This window comes from Cebus imitator, unplaced genomic scaffold (assembly GCF_001604975.1).
Source record: "Cebus imitator isolate Cc_AM_T3 unplaced genomic scaffold, Cebus_imitator-1.0 Scaffold102, whole genome shotgun sequence".
NCBI lineage: Eukaryota > Metazoa > Chordata > Mammalia > Primates > Cebidae > Cebus > Cebus imitator.
Genome location: NW_016107417.1, coordinates 5,418,886 through 5,435,893, shown reverse-complemented (window position 1 = coordinate 5,435,893; position 17,008 = coordinate 5,418,886). Strand labels below are relative to the sequence as shown.

The following is a 17,008-nucleotide window of genomic DNA, read 5'->3' as shown; positions in this document are numbered from 1 at the left end:
ATCTTGCCCACATATTAGAATTATCTGGGGAGTTTTTTGAACGACTATGTAGGGCACTCCCTTCTGGGGGTTTCAATTGAGTTTCTCTGGTCAGGGCCAGGCATTGGTAGTTTTTAAAGCTCCCAGACAATTCTAATGTACAGCCAGAGCTAAGAACCAGTGGTCCAGTACTTGAGGAGAAAACAGTTGCAGATCTTTATGGATGCATCAATTAACTTTTTAAATAATTTCCTCTCTTTAAAAAAAAATGCTTATGTAGGGATTGCTGTGAGAGTAAACACAGGAGCAGGAGAGAAGAAATAATTGGTAGGAGACTGCAAAAGAGGGACAAGGGTCTCTCAAAACCTCCATCAGATTTTTAAAAACTTACCTTAGGTGAGTGACTTTATAAAAATGCTAGTGGCAAATCATGCCTGCAATATGACTCAATGCCTCTACTCTGGAATTGTAAACGGGCTTAATTTATTCATAAATCCATTCGTTTAGTGAGCTTTTATGAGAATACACAGTGCAAAAAAACCATGTGCTATGTTCTCTGTGCTCTTCAGAAGGAATGCCTGCATAATTCTGAGGCAAACAACACCTGAAAGATACAGAACATGCATATGTGGGTGATGGACTTCTCATTTTCCCTTTTTGGAGCCAGGTACTTTCTCTGGCTCTGGTAAATATAACTCAGGACTGGGAGGAAGGTATTGCCTTTGCATGATAAGGTGCGAGAGATAAGCAGGGTTTCAGGGCGTTACATTTTGACAGTCTAAAGGCCAAGGGAAAAATGTCCCTTTTGCCCTCTGAAGGTTCACTGAAAAATCAACTGGCAAAAGGCAGATTAATGGGAGAAAAGGCATACACATTTATTAATGTGAATGGAGAAGAATCATAGAGTGATTACCCCCAACACCCCAGTGGGGGTACAGAAGCTTATATGCCATATTTAGGTTACAGAAAGAATGGGGGACTTGGATTATGGCCCAAAACAGGTTATGGTGGTAAATCATGTCCCTGACTCATCCACTCTTACACCACAGCCAATGCCGTCACCTTACGGTATAAATGACATCACATTCCTTCCATATCACCCCCCTCCTTAGAGTCCCGCAATGAGAGAAGTTTGGATCTTGCTCTACTGTAGGTGGAAGAAATATGTTCCCTTTGTCCCAAGGGCTTCATCATCCCCAACCACCTGTCACTGTCTCTCTAACATTCTAGTGTTTTTCTTTTTAAGCTTTATCACATTTTGTAAATGTTGTGCTTGCTTGTATTTTTATTGTTGTTGTTATCTTGCCTACCAGATAGTATCACTAATAAATCCAGAGGTGTTTCTGTTTCTGTCTCATTCATTTTCATTTTCTAGTACTAAGCCCAAAGACTAGCACATGGTAGGCTTTTATTCACGATATTTTTTTTTTTTAAATTTCAAATATAATGTTTTTTTTAATAGGAGAAAAACCATATTTAATTATGTACATATGCACAGGAGCTTTACAAACACAGGAGAGTTAATGAAGGGACAGATGATTGAAGCTTATGTAGCACCCTAAACTACAGAAAGGAATAGGGAATTGGGGCTTTTGGAGGCAGGGGTGAAGAGAAGTTATGCGAGGGTGAAGGGAGAAAATGTATGCTGGATAAAGCATGCCTTGTTATGTACATAAAAAAATCTGTCAGTTTAAAAAATATTGCCAGGGGAGCAGCCCTCTTTCTGATACAGATACATTTACAAATGTAGATTTCCTTTATTAATACCATTTTTTTTTTTTTTTACAAAACGGCAGTTTTTCAGAGCTACACTTGTATATGCAGTTTATCAAAATAAACAGCTATAAATATACAAAATATATTTTGGGGTGGCATACTTTAGTCTCCTGTTTTTTATTTTTATTTATTTATTTTTTGTTTGTTTTTTGAGACAAGTCTCACTCTGTCACCCAGTCTGGAGTGCAGTGACAGGATCACAGTTCACTACAGCCTTGACCTCCCAAGCTCAGGTGATTCTCTCACCTTAACCTCTGAAGAGCTGCGACTACAGGAGTGTGCCACCGCCACCACATCTGGCTAATTTTTTGTATTTTAGTATGGATGGAGTTTTACCATGTCAAATGTAATGTTAAGAGAATTTTATAATTAATACCTATATACCTAGCATCTAGTTTCTATTATTATATTTTCATCACATATTTTTTTCATTTTTCCATCCTTCTATCTATCCATTAATCATGGTTGACTTTTAATAAATTTATTGAGTGACTGAATGAATGTTACCCTTTTGGTCCATAGCTGGGACTGTCTGTATTGAGGTTGGCCCAATATAGACACTGAGCTTCTTTGTTTTTGTGTGGTCACATTGTAGAGGGAGCTATATAATCCTCTTGGGTGGGAATTTGCTAAGCCCTGTACCAGGGAATTCAGAAACAAGGATAAATCTGCCTTCCAAGATCACCCCGGTTAGAGGATCTAAATATATTTGTGATGGAAGAAGAAAAAAATAGAAAATGTCAATGAGTGATTTTTTTTTTAACAAACAACTTAATAAAGATTGATTAGTCCCATCTTGATATTAAAACTGCCTCATATCTTGGCATTTTGTATTTTTGTTGTTGTTGTTGTTGCACAGGTAGATAAGAGTAATTGTTGACTTGGCCAATACCAGGGAAAGAACATCTTATAATTTCTCATTTGGTGAGGGACAAATGCAAGCTCACCAGAACCATGGAACCTTTGGACTTTCTTGTTTTTAAAGCTATGTACACGTTATTGAAATATCCAAGTAATGGGAACAAAGGAAAAACACATGAAAAGTGTTTTTAATCTAGGCAAACTGTGGTCAAGGTAAAGAATGACTCTGCCATGTCTAGAAAATCAACTTAGCAAGCAGGGAAGGTAACGTTTCCTCTTTTTTCCTACTATACGCTGATAGGTTTTTTCCCCAAACTATTTTTGATTATGTTTTTTGAACCCTGTATTTATTATTTTGACCGTGCAGAAGAAACACCTTTGAGGTGACATCCTGGGGCGGTGCTTTGAAATAATTTTTTATTAAGCTTTGCTGTGTCTATTCGTGTTTATTTTAACTCTTATTTTTAGAAGGAGGATTTTTTAAGAAGGTCATTGCAGTATCTTTGTGACTGAATTCCAAGAGTACTTAGCAGGGGTCCATGTATATAAGGGTGTTGAATCATTATGAACTGGGAATGCATCCAAGTTGATGCTTAACTGAGAATTCTCTGTTAATTATTTAGAAGCAAAAGCAATCTTTCAAAATAGGCATGTGGGCCTTGGAAGCATAAAAATGAGTGAACATCACATCCCAAGTACAGCAGCAAAGGTGACAGCTGGGACCTCAGATTATCATGCCTCTAACCTGGGCTGTCTCCTTATGCCCTTCCTTTTATTTGATGGGGTTCTACTTTCTGACGTTGGTGACACTCATCCCATCAACTTTCATTTGTTCATTTTGTCCTCCTCCGGGCTTTCATGTGCCAAATATTTGCAGGGCCCAGTGTGGTCCTGACCTGGATTTGCATCCTTGCTATGCTACTAGTAGCTAATCGACCTTGAACAAGAAATGTAACTTTTTCAAGTTCCAGACTCTTTACCTGTAAGTGGAAGACCTTTATACCTACTCCAACATGGAAAATGTGTCCAGTATGGAGAAGTTCCTTGATACATGGTAGCTTATGTTGCCATTTTAAGATCAGTTACCATATTGGATTATTAAAAATTGATAAACTGGGGAGAAATATGCAATGTACCACCTAGATATTTAGTGCAACATGAAATAAAGTAAATCTGGAAGTAGATATTTACTTACAAAATTAATTTTATTTTGCAAAACTCAACAAATACATGTTCAGATCTGGTTTCTCTTCAAAACATGTGTTTGCTTTTTTAACAAACATGCAAGTTAATTTGGCATGCCAAACATCTTTCTCTCTAGCTCTCCTTGGAAAACTTTTTTTCATAACACAAACAAGGGTGCAAATATTGTTCAACCTATTTACATTTTTACCCTCTAAAATGACATACATTAATATTTGTTGGGAGGAAAGCAAAACTGCAAAACTTAGTCTTTGGCATTCACATTTGCTTCAGCAGTATAATTAAAACCTTATATTTGTTTTAAAGATAAACACTTTGAAGGAAATTTCAAAAATCTTGCTTTGGCTCTGCAAAGGAGCCACTATATCAAAGCACTTAACTGGAGCTGTTGAGTTCCTGCTGGTAGAATATTACTTCCAGCCTATTTATTAGCTTTTCTTCCTGTAGCCCAATACATTCTTTTTTCTCCTGTCTACTGAATAAAAGCACAAAAAGAAAATTTATTTTCTCTTTTTCCCCCAGCATCATGCAAGGCAAGGCAACACCACAAATCACAATATCTGAATTTACTTTGATTATACTTTTGTTTCTTACACTTAAAATTATTTTGTATTATAATACTTACTTGGTTATCTAAAATCAACATTGTTGATTTTAAACGGTTATAAAGCCAGACTTTAAGAAGCATTTAAAACAATTCATGAACAGTGTATGAAGGAGTATAACTGCCTCCAGCTTATTCTTTTGCATTTGAAGTAAAAGTATCATCAGTTTACTAGAAAATAAGACTTAGGGGGTCCATACAATTTATTCACATCTTTTTGTACATCGTAAACAAGGATAAGATACTTCTGACAGTAGCCTATAAAGATTTTTTTAAATATATCCATCAGCATAGAATAAGTACCAAGGGAGCACTTTAAGTATGATTCTGGTAGTTCTGTTATGAGCCTGTTTTCCAGAAAAATTTTGTAGGAATGGTTCCGATTTTAAATAAACTAAATTCATAGATTTGTGTTGAGAGAATATGGTATGTGAGGTAAAGTCACTGTATTATCTATGGTCTGATGCACAATGTAGCATTTGTGAAAGAAACTAAAAAGACATCTATTTCAAACTCCAGGCGGAAGGCAGAATATAACAGTGCATAGAGAAGAGAGTGCTTTTCAGGTCAGACAGTGAATGAAAACACAGTAGTTACCTAAATCAATGAATTGTAAGCAACATATAAATATGCAATGCCATTTCACAGAATGTGAACAAGATCAATTAGAAATTGTACTGTGATATCCACATATTTTTGAGAAAAATTCCCAAGCCAGGCGAATGTGGATTGGAATAAAGACATAGGCAGTGTATACCACCATAGCAATAATGGTTAGTAAGATGGTGTTAAACATAGATCGCTCCCAGGGCTCTAAAACAGCACAGCAGCTAATGATTTGGTATTGATAGTAGAGCCAGGAGAAATATTCCTTCACACGCCTCAAATCCATGGTTGTCTCCTTCAAGCTGCAGTAAGTTTGTCCTGTAACAGATTAGAAGATAAGGAACCAAACACAGAATCTCTTTAAAATTTCATGATCTCAGCATGTTAATCTCTTTCAAAGATTTGTTAAAGATTATTGAATAGATTATTAATATTTGAATATTCTATAAAATAGTACAAAATATATTAATGATATTATATATAGTCACCACTACTAATAATTACTACTAAAATTGGTAGCAATAATAGTATTAGTAACAGTAATATCTAAATATGATAATTGCTAGAAAAAACTTTAGTGATAACAGTACCTAAAAATTGAGGTTAGCCTCATTTTCCAGAGCCACATATACAAAGATAAATATAAGCGAACTTTTCTATTTCCTACAGCATATATTCTGGCAGAAGATTTAAAAAACAGTGTGCACAGGAGAAATACTATAGCAAGCCCAAGGTTACTAATCTTCAGTAGGGCATGCTTGCAAGTTTAGTCCTTGGCTGGCATCTGAGAACTTGGCTTTTGGAATGTTCTCTAGATAAGGAAGATTCACTGTACCTAGCCTATAAAAGCAATGCAATTTATAGTGAATAGCTACTGTATTCTGGTACTCTGGAATTTTGGTAATTGCCAAGCAAAGTGTGCCCACATGATCAGCCCCAGTATAAACTTTGGATGCTGAGTTTCGTTCTAATGGGTCTCCCTGGACAGAAGCTATACATACATTACTGCAGTTTTTGCTGGTAGAGAAAGGAACACTTATGTGGAGAGTGCTCCGGAATCTAGAGAAATCCATGTACATGCTTCTGATGTGCCCATGAATAAATACCGTGTGGATAAATATATGTTGAGTCCCACAAGTCCTTCTATGAATCATTGGACATGTGGGTGGTCTTATGGTTCCCCAAAACAAATGGGGAGCTCTAAGTGTAACTTTGGGTGGCCTTCTGGTTTTTTCGTATAGAACTTATAAAATCCACATTAGTGTTTAATTGGCCTTCAGATATGACCACAGTTATAACCATAACTAAAACTTCCCAGAAAGAAGTCATTTCGTAGAAAGCTTCCTGGGGGCTAGGCACAGTGGCTCATGCCTGCAATTCTAGCACTTTGGGAGGCTGAGATGGGCAGATCACTTGAGGCCAGGAGTTTGAGACTAGCCTGACCAACAAGGCAAAATTCTATCTCTACTAAAATATACAAAATTAGCTTAGTGTAGTGGCATGCATCTATAATCCCAGCTACTTGGGGGACTGAGGTGGGAGGATGGCTTGAGCCTGGGAGGCCGAGGTTGCAATGAGCTGAGATTGCACCACTGCACTCCAGCCTGGGCGACAGAGTAAGACTCTGTCTCATGAAAAAAAAAAAAGCTTCCTGGGAGATTCTGGAGACTTTCATAGGCATAGTGGTGGGTGTCTCTGAAAATATAGGCTCATCTTTGTGCCTCTTTTGCTCACTCCTAAGAATAACATGGTGCCATATCATCAAAGTCCACTTTGATAACTTTTACTATTCCAAGTACAGTTAGGATTTTTAAAGATAATTTCTATCTTCTGACCTGAAAATGTTTCTTTTTTCTTTTGAGGAAAAGCAAGATGCTTTCATACTATAAGACTGTGGACTCCTTAGGCTATGGGGAAACCCTCACTGATCCTTGTATAGTGGATGCTGGAACCATGCATATCACCAAGATAGTCATCAGTAAGTATTTGCTGAAGGAATGAGTAAATGAATGAATGACAAGTAATCAACTTAAATAAATAATTATAGAGCACTTATAGTCTCAATCTAAGTAGGATACATTTAGCTATTATTGATTTTCATACAGCTAGGCTTTCATAAGAAGTAATACATTTTGACAAGGATTATTTTCACAAATTAAAAATGGAAAGCCCATGTGTGATCAGATCACAATGATCTGTAATAATGGCTAAGATAATCCAGCCAGATAGATAATACAAAACTGAAGCATTCTGACTTTCTTTTGGAATGAAAAGTCAGCCAGCCTCCCACCTTTCCTAGAAGCCAGAGTAAGAACTAAGAACTAAGTAATTTGATTTAAATTATTTCAATAACTTATATTATGGAACTTAAATTGGTAGGTGAACATCAGTGATAATTTACCTCCAATGTTCTTTTTCTCTCCCAGCTCTGGCTGCACAGAAAGAGTAAAAGTCAATAGGGTTAGGTCTTGGAGGAAATGAATGACAGAAGGAGAGTGTCTTAGTCTGTTTGTGCTCTTATTACAAAATATCCTAGACTGGGAAATTTATAGATAATAGATATTTATTTCCCAGTTCTTCAGGGTGGAAGTTCAAGAGAAAAGGCCCAGCAGGTTCAGTGTCAGGTGAGGGCACTGCCCTGTCTCTGCTTCTAAGACGGTAACTTGAATGCCATGTACTCACATAGCAGAAGGGATGGAAGGGCAAAAGGCGGACTCTGTGCAAAGCCTTCTTTTATACAGGCTTTAAGTGCTTTATGGGAAAAATACCATATATAAGGGGCTGTGGGAAACCTGAGCACAGCTCTGAGGAAGAGACTTTTGAGATAAGTTCCAAGGAATCTTTATGAGTCAAACGGATAGAATAGACAGAGAAGTGGGGAGAACAGCCAAGACAGAGGGAACAACCTGTGCAAAGGCTGGAGGTGGGAAGAAGTAGGTTGGTTTTGAGGGGCCAGGGAGGGAGCAGGGAGCGAGATGACACTAAAGAGGCAGGAATGGCCAGAGTGAGGCCAGGAGCTACAGGGCCTAGTTGGGTAGGTTTTATCTTTAACCTCTGAGTTAGGGTAATGCTGTGGTGGGTTTGAGAGGAGGAGGCTTTAAGCTCATGTGGTAATGCTGCATTCCAAAGCCAAGTTGAAAGGATTTGGGGGCTCAATTATTTCAGAAAATCGGTATCTCTACTTTTCCCTTGGGCATTACTCATTTAGAATCAACAATATAATGAGACTCTGTTTAAAATATTCTTTTTTAACTTTTGCAAATGAGATAATATTGCTTATTTAGAAATATTATTAACTTTTTCTCTATAAGTTGTGGCTATTTATCTGTTTATTTTTGAGATGGAGTCTCGCTCTGTCACTTAGGCTAGAAGGTAGTGGTGTGATCTTGGCTCACTGCAACTTCCGCCTCCCAGGTTCAAGAGATTCTTCTACCTCAGACTTCTGAGTAGCTGGGATTACAGCAGCATGCCACCATGCCCCAGTATTGTTTTTTTTTTTTTTTTTTGTATTTTTAGTAGAGGTGGGGTTTTACCATGTTGGCCAGGCTGATCTCGAACTCCTGACCTTGGGTGATTGCCTGCCTCTGCCTCCCAAAATGCTAGGATTACAGGTATGAGCCACTGCACCTGGCCTGGTTATGGCTTTTAAAAATGCACTAATTGCTGTGCGTGGTGGCTCATACTTGTAATCCCAGCACTTTGGGAGGCTGAGGTGGGTGGATCACCTGAGGTCAGGAGTTGGAGACCAGCTTGGCCAACATGGCGAAACCCTGTCTCTACTAAAAATACAAAAAGTTAGCTGGGCATGGTGGTGAGCACCTGTAATCCCAGCTATTTGGGTGGCTGAGGCAGAAGAATCACTTGAACCTGGGAGACAGAGGCTGCAGTGAGTTGAGATCTTGCCATTGCGTTCCAGCCTGGGCAGTAAGAGCAAAATTTCATCTCAAAAACAAACAAACAAAAAACATGAATTAAACCAGGCACAGTGGGACAGGACTGTAGTCTCAGGTACTAGAGAGGCTGAGGCCAGCGTTGGAGGATCCCTTTGGCCTAGGATTTCAAGTCCAGCCTGAGCAACATAGTGAAATTTGGCAAAAACAAAACAAAATACCCTAAATTTAAAAAAAATGCATTGATTAATCTCCTGGCTATTGCTTTCTCTGTTAAAATTAGAATTCCTTGCTTGGGCAGCACTAGCCAACACCTTAACCATGGCCTTGAGAAAGACCCTGTACCAGAGGTACCCAGCTAATTTGTATGCAGATTCCTGAGCCATAGAAACTTTAAGATAATTACTGTCTATTGTTTTAAACTGCTAAAAGCCAATCAATCAATCAATCAAACAAAAAAACAACAGATAAAAGCACACCAACATGTATAACACCAACACTGGATACATGGAAAGACCTTGGTCACAGATACCTCAAATCTGCAATGACTTTAAATCTGGCCATTTTAAATGTACTTTTGCACTGCTAACAATTTAAGCAGTTAAGATTTAAAATATTTTTTTTCCTTGCCAGTTTCCACAGTCTCAGCCCTCTAAGTAGCCAGATCTGACATGTGGAAAGCATCTCTTGAAAGCCCTGATTGTCTCTTTTTATTTGATTCATTTCCCCCTTATTGATGAGACGCAATTTTAAAAACAATTTATTTGTCATTTCTTATTATGAGATGGTGAGAAGAGAGAACCTTGGTTATTATTGGTGAACCATCTGCTACAATCTATTGTTAGAATACATACTATTTTTAGGTTCTAGATTTGCTTAGGTAATATATTTCTACCTTCTGTGAGTCAACTTTCTTATCTCCTATAGGACTATATACAAAATTAAAAGAAAAAAACCACTTTAGACAATTTGATGAGTAATGTGGTTAGGAGAATTCATTCATTCAATGAATAAATACATTTTGGGTACTACTGTGTGGCTCCTTCTGAATATTAATGGCTTCAGAAAGACTCTATTCTCAAAGGCATTACAGGCAGGAGACACTCTTCCAGGAAGCAGCAAACTGGATCATGTAACAACATGCAGTGATCTGGGGTCCAGGAATGAGCAATAAGTGGGAGGAAAGGACATGGAATAATGCTAAGAAGAAAGCTAGAGAAAGAGGCTGCATGTGAGAACGTAAGATGACAGAAATATCATGAAATTGATTATCCACAGATAACCTAGAACTAGATGACAGCAAACATTTTAAAGTCCTAAATGTTCACAATGAAATGTGATATTAATCTGTCCACTTCCTTAGAGACCTAGTGCTATATCTCAGCAAAGCTAAACCCAGAACTTGAAATGCTTACTTTATTCAGGCACACCATGCATCTCCTGTTTTTAGTTATGTGCTTTGAAAAGGTAACTTTTGATATATGGAAAAGAAGGAGAGGGTAGTTTATTCTTTAAAAAAATTTTTTTTCCTCTAAACTTGATGACTTTAAAATTGCTCTTAGAACTTTAATGAGAGTGTGTATTCAAAGGTAGCACTCCTAAGGAGACTGTGATGTATCTTCAGGCAGGGTACAGTGGTCTGGATAGAGTTTAACATGCTGAAACTGTGTGACAATACCTGCTGAAGACTGAATGTTTCTGTCTTGGAAGTCCACTAAAAGGTTATGTCATAACTGGGAATGCAGAGTAAATGAATATTTCTTATTTCTTATTGTTACTACTCTTTTATCAATGAGTGATCATTTTCCTGTCATTTTAGATTTGTGTGCAGTGAAGGAGATGCAGTTACATCTCCTCTCTCAGATGGAGAGGGAGAAGATTCGAGACTCATGACTCATATTACTCAGGGGCAGGAATTAGTTCAGGCTTGGATGGAGAATAAAGTGAATAAATGTAACAATTTAAAAAAAAATACATGTGGTAACAGGAACACTAGTGTATGAGTCATGGAATGTGAACACTGTTGAAGGGAGCTTGCAGGAAAAGTGGCGGCTGAGCTTGCTCAGGGAGCTCTTTGTTGTTGTTTTCTGTTTTGGGGAACAGGACTGGCAGGAAGCTAGGCAACTGCAATGAAAGAGGAGTAGCAGATGATTTGGTGCAGTGGCATTTACCTTGGCAGTATTGCAGAAGATGTGATCCTGTAGCCCTCCCCTGCCAAAAAAAAAATACTCCAAGTTATTAGATTTTCTCATTAAGGAATTTCCCATTCAGAAAAGTAGCTATTCTGTTGGGAAAAAAGAAAAGACTTAATACATTTTGGGTTAAATTTACCTCTAGAATATCAGAATCAGGGACTCAAAAGTCAGAAGGACCTATAGTTGATTTTTGGGTTAACTCCTTCTCATCTCACTTTGGAACTCTACATCAATCACTCAGCTTCATTTGTGTGTGTGTGTGTGTGCGCTTCATATTTGGAACCTGAAAATCTGAGAAGTGATAGAAGTGTCCTGCCAGTTGCAGAGAGAGAGATGCTGTATCTAAAAAGAGACTGTTTCTGTAGTCACAGTAGCTTTCTTTGGAAACAGCTTAATATGACATACTCAAGTACAAGCCTTCCTTTAACTGAATAATTCATTTATTTAAAAAATTAGGAATATAGCGATTTTCTCCCAAAGAATACAACATGGAAAGGGGGATAAAAAATGAGTAACTTTACAGTGACGAAAACTGATAAGCCCTGCTTCAGCCAGATGATCAAGGCCAACATCAATCATTATTAATCATGTTGATAATATGTCTTCATGATATGATGTCAAAAAAAGACATTTTACCTCTGTGGTCTTCTTCCCAGTAACCCATACATAGTTCCAGCTTAATCATGACAAAGGTAGCAGACAAATTTCAATAGAGGAGCATTCTACAAGATACCTGACCAGCACTCCTCAAAACTCTCAAGGCCATCAAAAACGAGCCAATTGTGAAAAATTGTTACAGCCAAAGGAGGCTAAGGAGACATTATGACTAACTGTAATGTGGTATTCCCGATGGAATCCTGGAACAGAAAAGATACATTAAGTAATAGCTAAGGACATATGAGTAAAGTAAGAACTTTAGTTAATATTAGTATATCAATACCGGCTCGTTAATTATAATGAATAAGTTATACTAATGTAAGATTTTAAAAGGGGAAACTGGATGCAAGGTATATGGGAACTCCCTGTATTGTCTTCTTTATTTTTCTGTAAATCTATAACTGCCCTAAACATTGAAGTCTATTCAAAGGAGAAAAGAATAATTATGAAAGTCTTCAAAGGTCCAGAGTTATCCTATTCTAAACTGCAGTGAACTTTGCTTGTGCTTTTCTTCCTATCTAGAAAACTTTTCCCAATAACTATGTACATAGATGAATAATATCCTTGTATAAGAGACTGGCTTTTAAAATTTCTGAAACACAATAGAGAGCAAAAATGCACTTTACATTGTGACCTATGGTGTACACATGCACACACACACATACACACAAAGTGTGTGTGTCACATAACTGAAATGAACAATACTTTGCAATGCATGATGATATTTTTATTCTATTCTGTTCTATTATATTTATTCTTGTCTATTATAGTTAATTCTACCTTATTTTGTTATTTTCTTCTAATTGCAACCTGCAGGTGGAAAAACCCTTCTTTAAGGCTTAATTAGCTTAAGGGTTAGCTTCTCTAAGATGTCTCTGCATTGTTCAATATGGCAGCCACTAGTTACCCATGGCAATTTAAATGTCTAGTGTTTAATAGCCACTGTGGCTAGTGGCTACCATATTGGAGAGCAGAGATAGAGAATGTTTTCAACATTGCAGAATATTTTGTTGGATAGTGCTATGGATTCTCCCTATCTGTTGCTCACGCTAATGAACTAGCCTACCTACTTTTCTCTTTTTTACCTTACAATCTGCTAAACTGCTGCTAGAATTAACTGTCCAAACTTAACAGATTCATTTCTCTTCTTAAAGCTTTCAGTGGCTATTTCCTATGAAATAAAACCTTTGGTTAAGGCCCTTCACAGTTTCATTTCTTTGCTTCTCCAGTTAAATCTCTTAACTCTCCTGCTAAATGCCATTCATTCTAAAGCTTCTATGTTTTCATTCATGCTCTCTTCTTTTCTTGAAATTTTTTTGTGCCCCTTCTCTGCCAGATAAACTCCTATTTTAAGCTATTGCTTAAAGAAGCTATTTTAAGGCATATCTTCTATACCCTTTCTTCTATGGAAAATTCTCACAAGACCCCTTCCCTGCAAAGGAAAATATATTACTCTCTTTTATGTGTTACCATTGTAGCAACATTTTTAGTTATGCACAGTCTGTTTTCCCCATAAGACTATGAGGGCTTTGGGTACTGGGAATGTACGGCATTCATCTTGTTATCCCCAGTGCCTGGTGGTGAGCTGGTCTGATGGTTGACTGACTGATTCAGCTGTAAGGTGGTTGAGGGCAGGAACTACACTCGAACTTACTTAATATTCCCACAGCATAATGTGGGGATCATAAAAGGTGCTTCTGAATTCTCATTGTCTGCTTTCAGGCAATGAGTTTTAGACATGTTGTTTTGTGAAAATTCAGTACAATCTGTTTTTTTGAAAGATGGAAGAGAGCTGGTGCTAAATTTTAAATATATATATGTATATATGTATACATATATACATATATATATATATATATATATATATAACAAATGCTTTTTTACTTTCTCATAATGTTAAAAGTTCATGGACTCTTCAGGGGCATAAAAAAGACTTATGATGTAGTTTTAAATCCCATTAAAATTGCTTTTAGAAGTGCTTACTCTAAGTGAGTAATAATTTAAGATTGGTAGGTAGAAAAGTGGTTCCAATGGGAAACACCCCAGGCTGGGAACACCTGGACACTTGAAGACCTGAATTTTATTGCAGCTCTTTTTCTCTCTTTCTATTTATTTATTTTACTTGTGTCCTTGGGCAAATTCCAAAATCATTTTGTGTCACTGTTTCTCCATGTGTAGCATTAAGATAATTGACTCTAAGCCTGTTTGAGTGATGTAGTAAGGAGAGTTTGAATGGGTTTTGGCTCTTTAGAAGTAATAGCAATAGTCACAACAACTGTAGTATCATGTCATTACTTGTGGATTGGTAAAACTTTAAACCACTTGCAAGATTTCACTAACATAAACTCAAAGACTCTTTGTGAGATACAAAGACATACAATTATTTATTGTATCAGATACATGAATGTGGTTTAAATTCATCTGATTAATGGCAAAACCTCCTATTGCTTCTGTGTAAGAATAAGACATAACCACAGTTTATTGGCTTCTCAGTTTCCAGATACCTTGCTCTACATTTTCTGTGGGTGACCCTAATGTTTTCTGTGCCCCACAGAAAATTCCATCCTTTTTTAAATTTTGGCGGGAGAATTTCCTTTTAATCTTAGAACACTCCCCAGCCTTTCTTTGGCAACCAATTCCTCATGTCGACAGCAGAGTGAATACCAGAAGTCAGACTGTAAGTGAGGATTTGGAGCCCAAGTTTTTAGAGGGAGCTGAAAAAAACCAACTTTAAAATTTATGATGAATCAAAGCTAGGGAAGAAAATCAAACAACCATAGGGCAATTAAGGAACTTTCTCTACACTTTCATTAGTTGGATAATTTGATAGACCCCCTAGAGAGTAAGAAACCAACAATTGTAAGTCAAAGCACATGGTGCTTTAGGCAACAAAGTTACTCTAATTAAACTTTATAATCTTATACTTGCAAGTTTACTGAAATGGTATATTAGAAGGAAAAACTCTCACCAACAGTTTAGTTAAGCTGTTGTTGATATAGTATTTCATGTTATATACAAGAACAGAGTGTTTTGTGGCTACCTGAACTCATTTTATTTTATTTATATATTTATTTTTTATTGAGGCAAGGTCTCGCTTTGTTACTTAGGCTGGAGTGCAGATGCATGATCACAGTCAGCAGCCTTGAACTCCTGGGCTCAAGAGATCCTCCTGCCTCAGTGTCCCAAGTGGCTGGGACTACTGGCCCATGCCACCACGTTCAGCTAATTTTTAAAAAGCAGTTTTGTAGAGGGCAGGTTGCACTTTGTTGCCCAAGCTGGTCTTGGACTCCTGGGTTCAAGTGATCTTTCCACCTTGACCTCCCATAGTGATGGAATTACAGGTGTGAGCCACCACACCTGGCCTAAACTAACTTTATTGAGTTCCATTTTTATTAACACTAACAAAAGCAAAACAATAAAAAACATGTATTTCTACTCCAACTACGAATCGACGCTTTTGCGAAATGTGGCATGTGTTGAGCAACTGCAATTTCAAGGCAGTCCTTTTCTTGGTCATCCTCTGATAGATGATAGAGAAATTTATCAATGAAAAACTTCTGGCTGGGAAAGAAAATTTGGAATTTGACTTTAAGAAAAATTCTCATGATAACATAGAAAGTACCAAATTTAGATTAGATTAATCTCAATATTGTATGGCTATCAAAAAGAAGATATATATTTAGGAAATAAAAAGAGTGCCATATACATTGATGCTGAGTAGATATTAGGAGTAGGAAGAGAAATTTGTAACAAGGGAATGATCTATCTTGTCTTGCTCCTGGTGTCCTTTCACTTCCTAACATAGAAACAGGGCAAGTATCCCTGTTTATTTCTGGCTATACTGAAAGGGAGAGTAGGGCTTCTAGGTCAAGGTTTAGCTACAATGTCATTTCTTAGGATGAGCTTCTTTGTAACTATTTTATTTAAAAAGAACAGAAAAGAAACTTTGTTGTTATATAAAGGAGGACAAGGGAAAATATATAGCTTCTGAATGGCTTTTTCCTTTTGAATATATTGTTGCCAAGGAATGCCAGGTTGTTTTTCGAAGCAAAAAGTGAACAAACTGCAACACTAACAATGGCCTTAAAGCCACTAAAAGTTATTTGCTAAGTCATTAAAGTGTATCCACATTCACAGAAGCATTATTCACAATAGTCAAAAGGTGGAAGCAATCCAAATGTCCATAGACAAATGGATGGATAAATAAGATGTGTTGTGTACATACAATGGAATATTATTCAGCTTTAGAACACAAGGAAATTCTGGCACATGCTGCAACATGGATGAGCCTTTGCTGATAGAGTGGAATAAGTCAGTCACAGAAACTGTATGATTTCACTTATATGGGGAATCTAAAATAGTCAAGTCATAGAAACAGAAGAATGGTGGTTAGCAGGGGCTGGGGAGTTGTGGAAATACAGAGTTGTTGTTTAATGGGTATAGAGTTTCAGTTTGGCAAGATGAGAAAATTCTACAGATTGGTTGAAGATCAATGTAAATATACTTAACACCATTTAACTGTACTCTTAAAAATGGCTAAGATGTTAAATTATATGTATAGTTTAACACAATTAAACATTAAAAAAATAAGTGAATAACCCTAAAAATTATGGACTGAAATTAAAAAAAAAAATTTAAAACAGTCTGAACAATATTTGTAATATTGCTTAATCCAAAGCTGAATAAACAAATAACCCCAAAGCTTTTCAAATAATAATTGTGAGGCCCCAATTGAGGTTCCCTTCTTAGTATTCAAGACATAAGGGGGAAACTTGAACTGCCAAACCCCCAAGAACCTTCTTGAGAAGAGAGCTGACATATTTAGGTTTATTCTTGGCATTGGTGAAATTCTAATAGCTTAGTCTCCTGCAGTACTTGCGGGAATTGTGAATTCTATGATATTCTTAACTGCCTTAGGAAAGACTTGCTTGATGTTTTTTTCTAAGGCCTTTGCTTTTCTTAAGAGCTAGAAGTCTGACCATGAAAAATTAAGCCTTTTTCTCATCCCTACTTATTGTTGTTATATTTTATGGATCTTCAGCAACTGAAGACCTTTATCCAATGAATAATTTGAGGGTGAAGAAGGTAAGTTACTACAATATTGATCTGTCAGAAGCACGTTGTTCTCAGAGTTCTGCCAAACAAATCTGGTTGTATAAGGAGCTCATTAGCCAAGACCTTTCCAATAGTGTTTTATAATAATAATTGCCTGTTTCCTTTGCACTTTTTGGGGTAAC

General features: G+C 36.9%; 1 protein-coding gene across 2 annotated transcripts in view; it reads right to left on the bottom strand.

Moving 5' to 3' along the window:
- Positions 1-3,802: 3,802 nt before the first annotated feature.
- Positions 3,803-17,008, bottom strand: part of SPTSSB (serine palmitoyltransferase small subunit B) — a 28,889-nt gene continuing 15,683 nt past the window's right edge. Inside the window, exons 2-3 of one of the 2 annotated variants that reach the window (XM_037741652.1) lie at positions 11,091-11,132; positions 3,803-5,347 (exon numbers count right to left, since the gene is read on the bottom strand). In XM_037741652.1, the coding sequence (XP_037597580.1) occupies positions 5,085-5,315 (231 nt within the window). In that variant the 5' untranslated portion in view covers positions 5,316-5,347; positions 11,091-11,132 and the 3' untranslated portion in view covers positions 3,803-5,084. The remainder of the gene's footprint in view (positions 5,348-11,090; positions 11,133-17,008) is intronic. The other variant, XM_017537294.2, reaches the window with a different exon arrangement.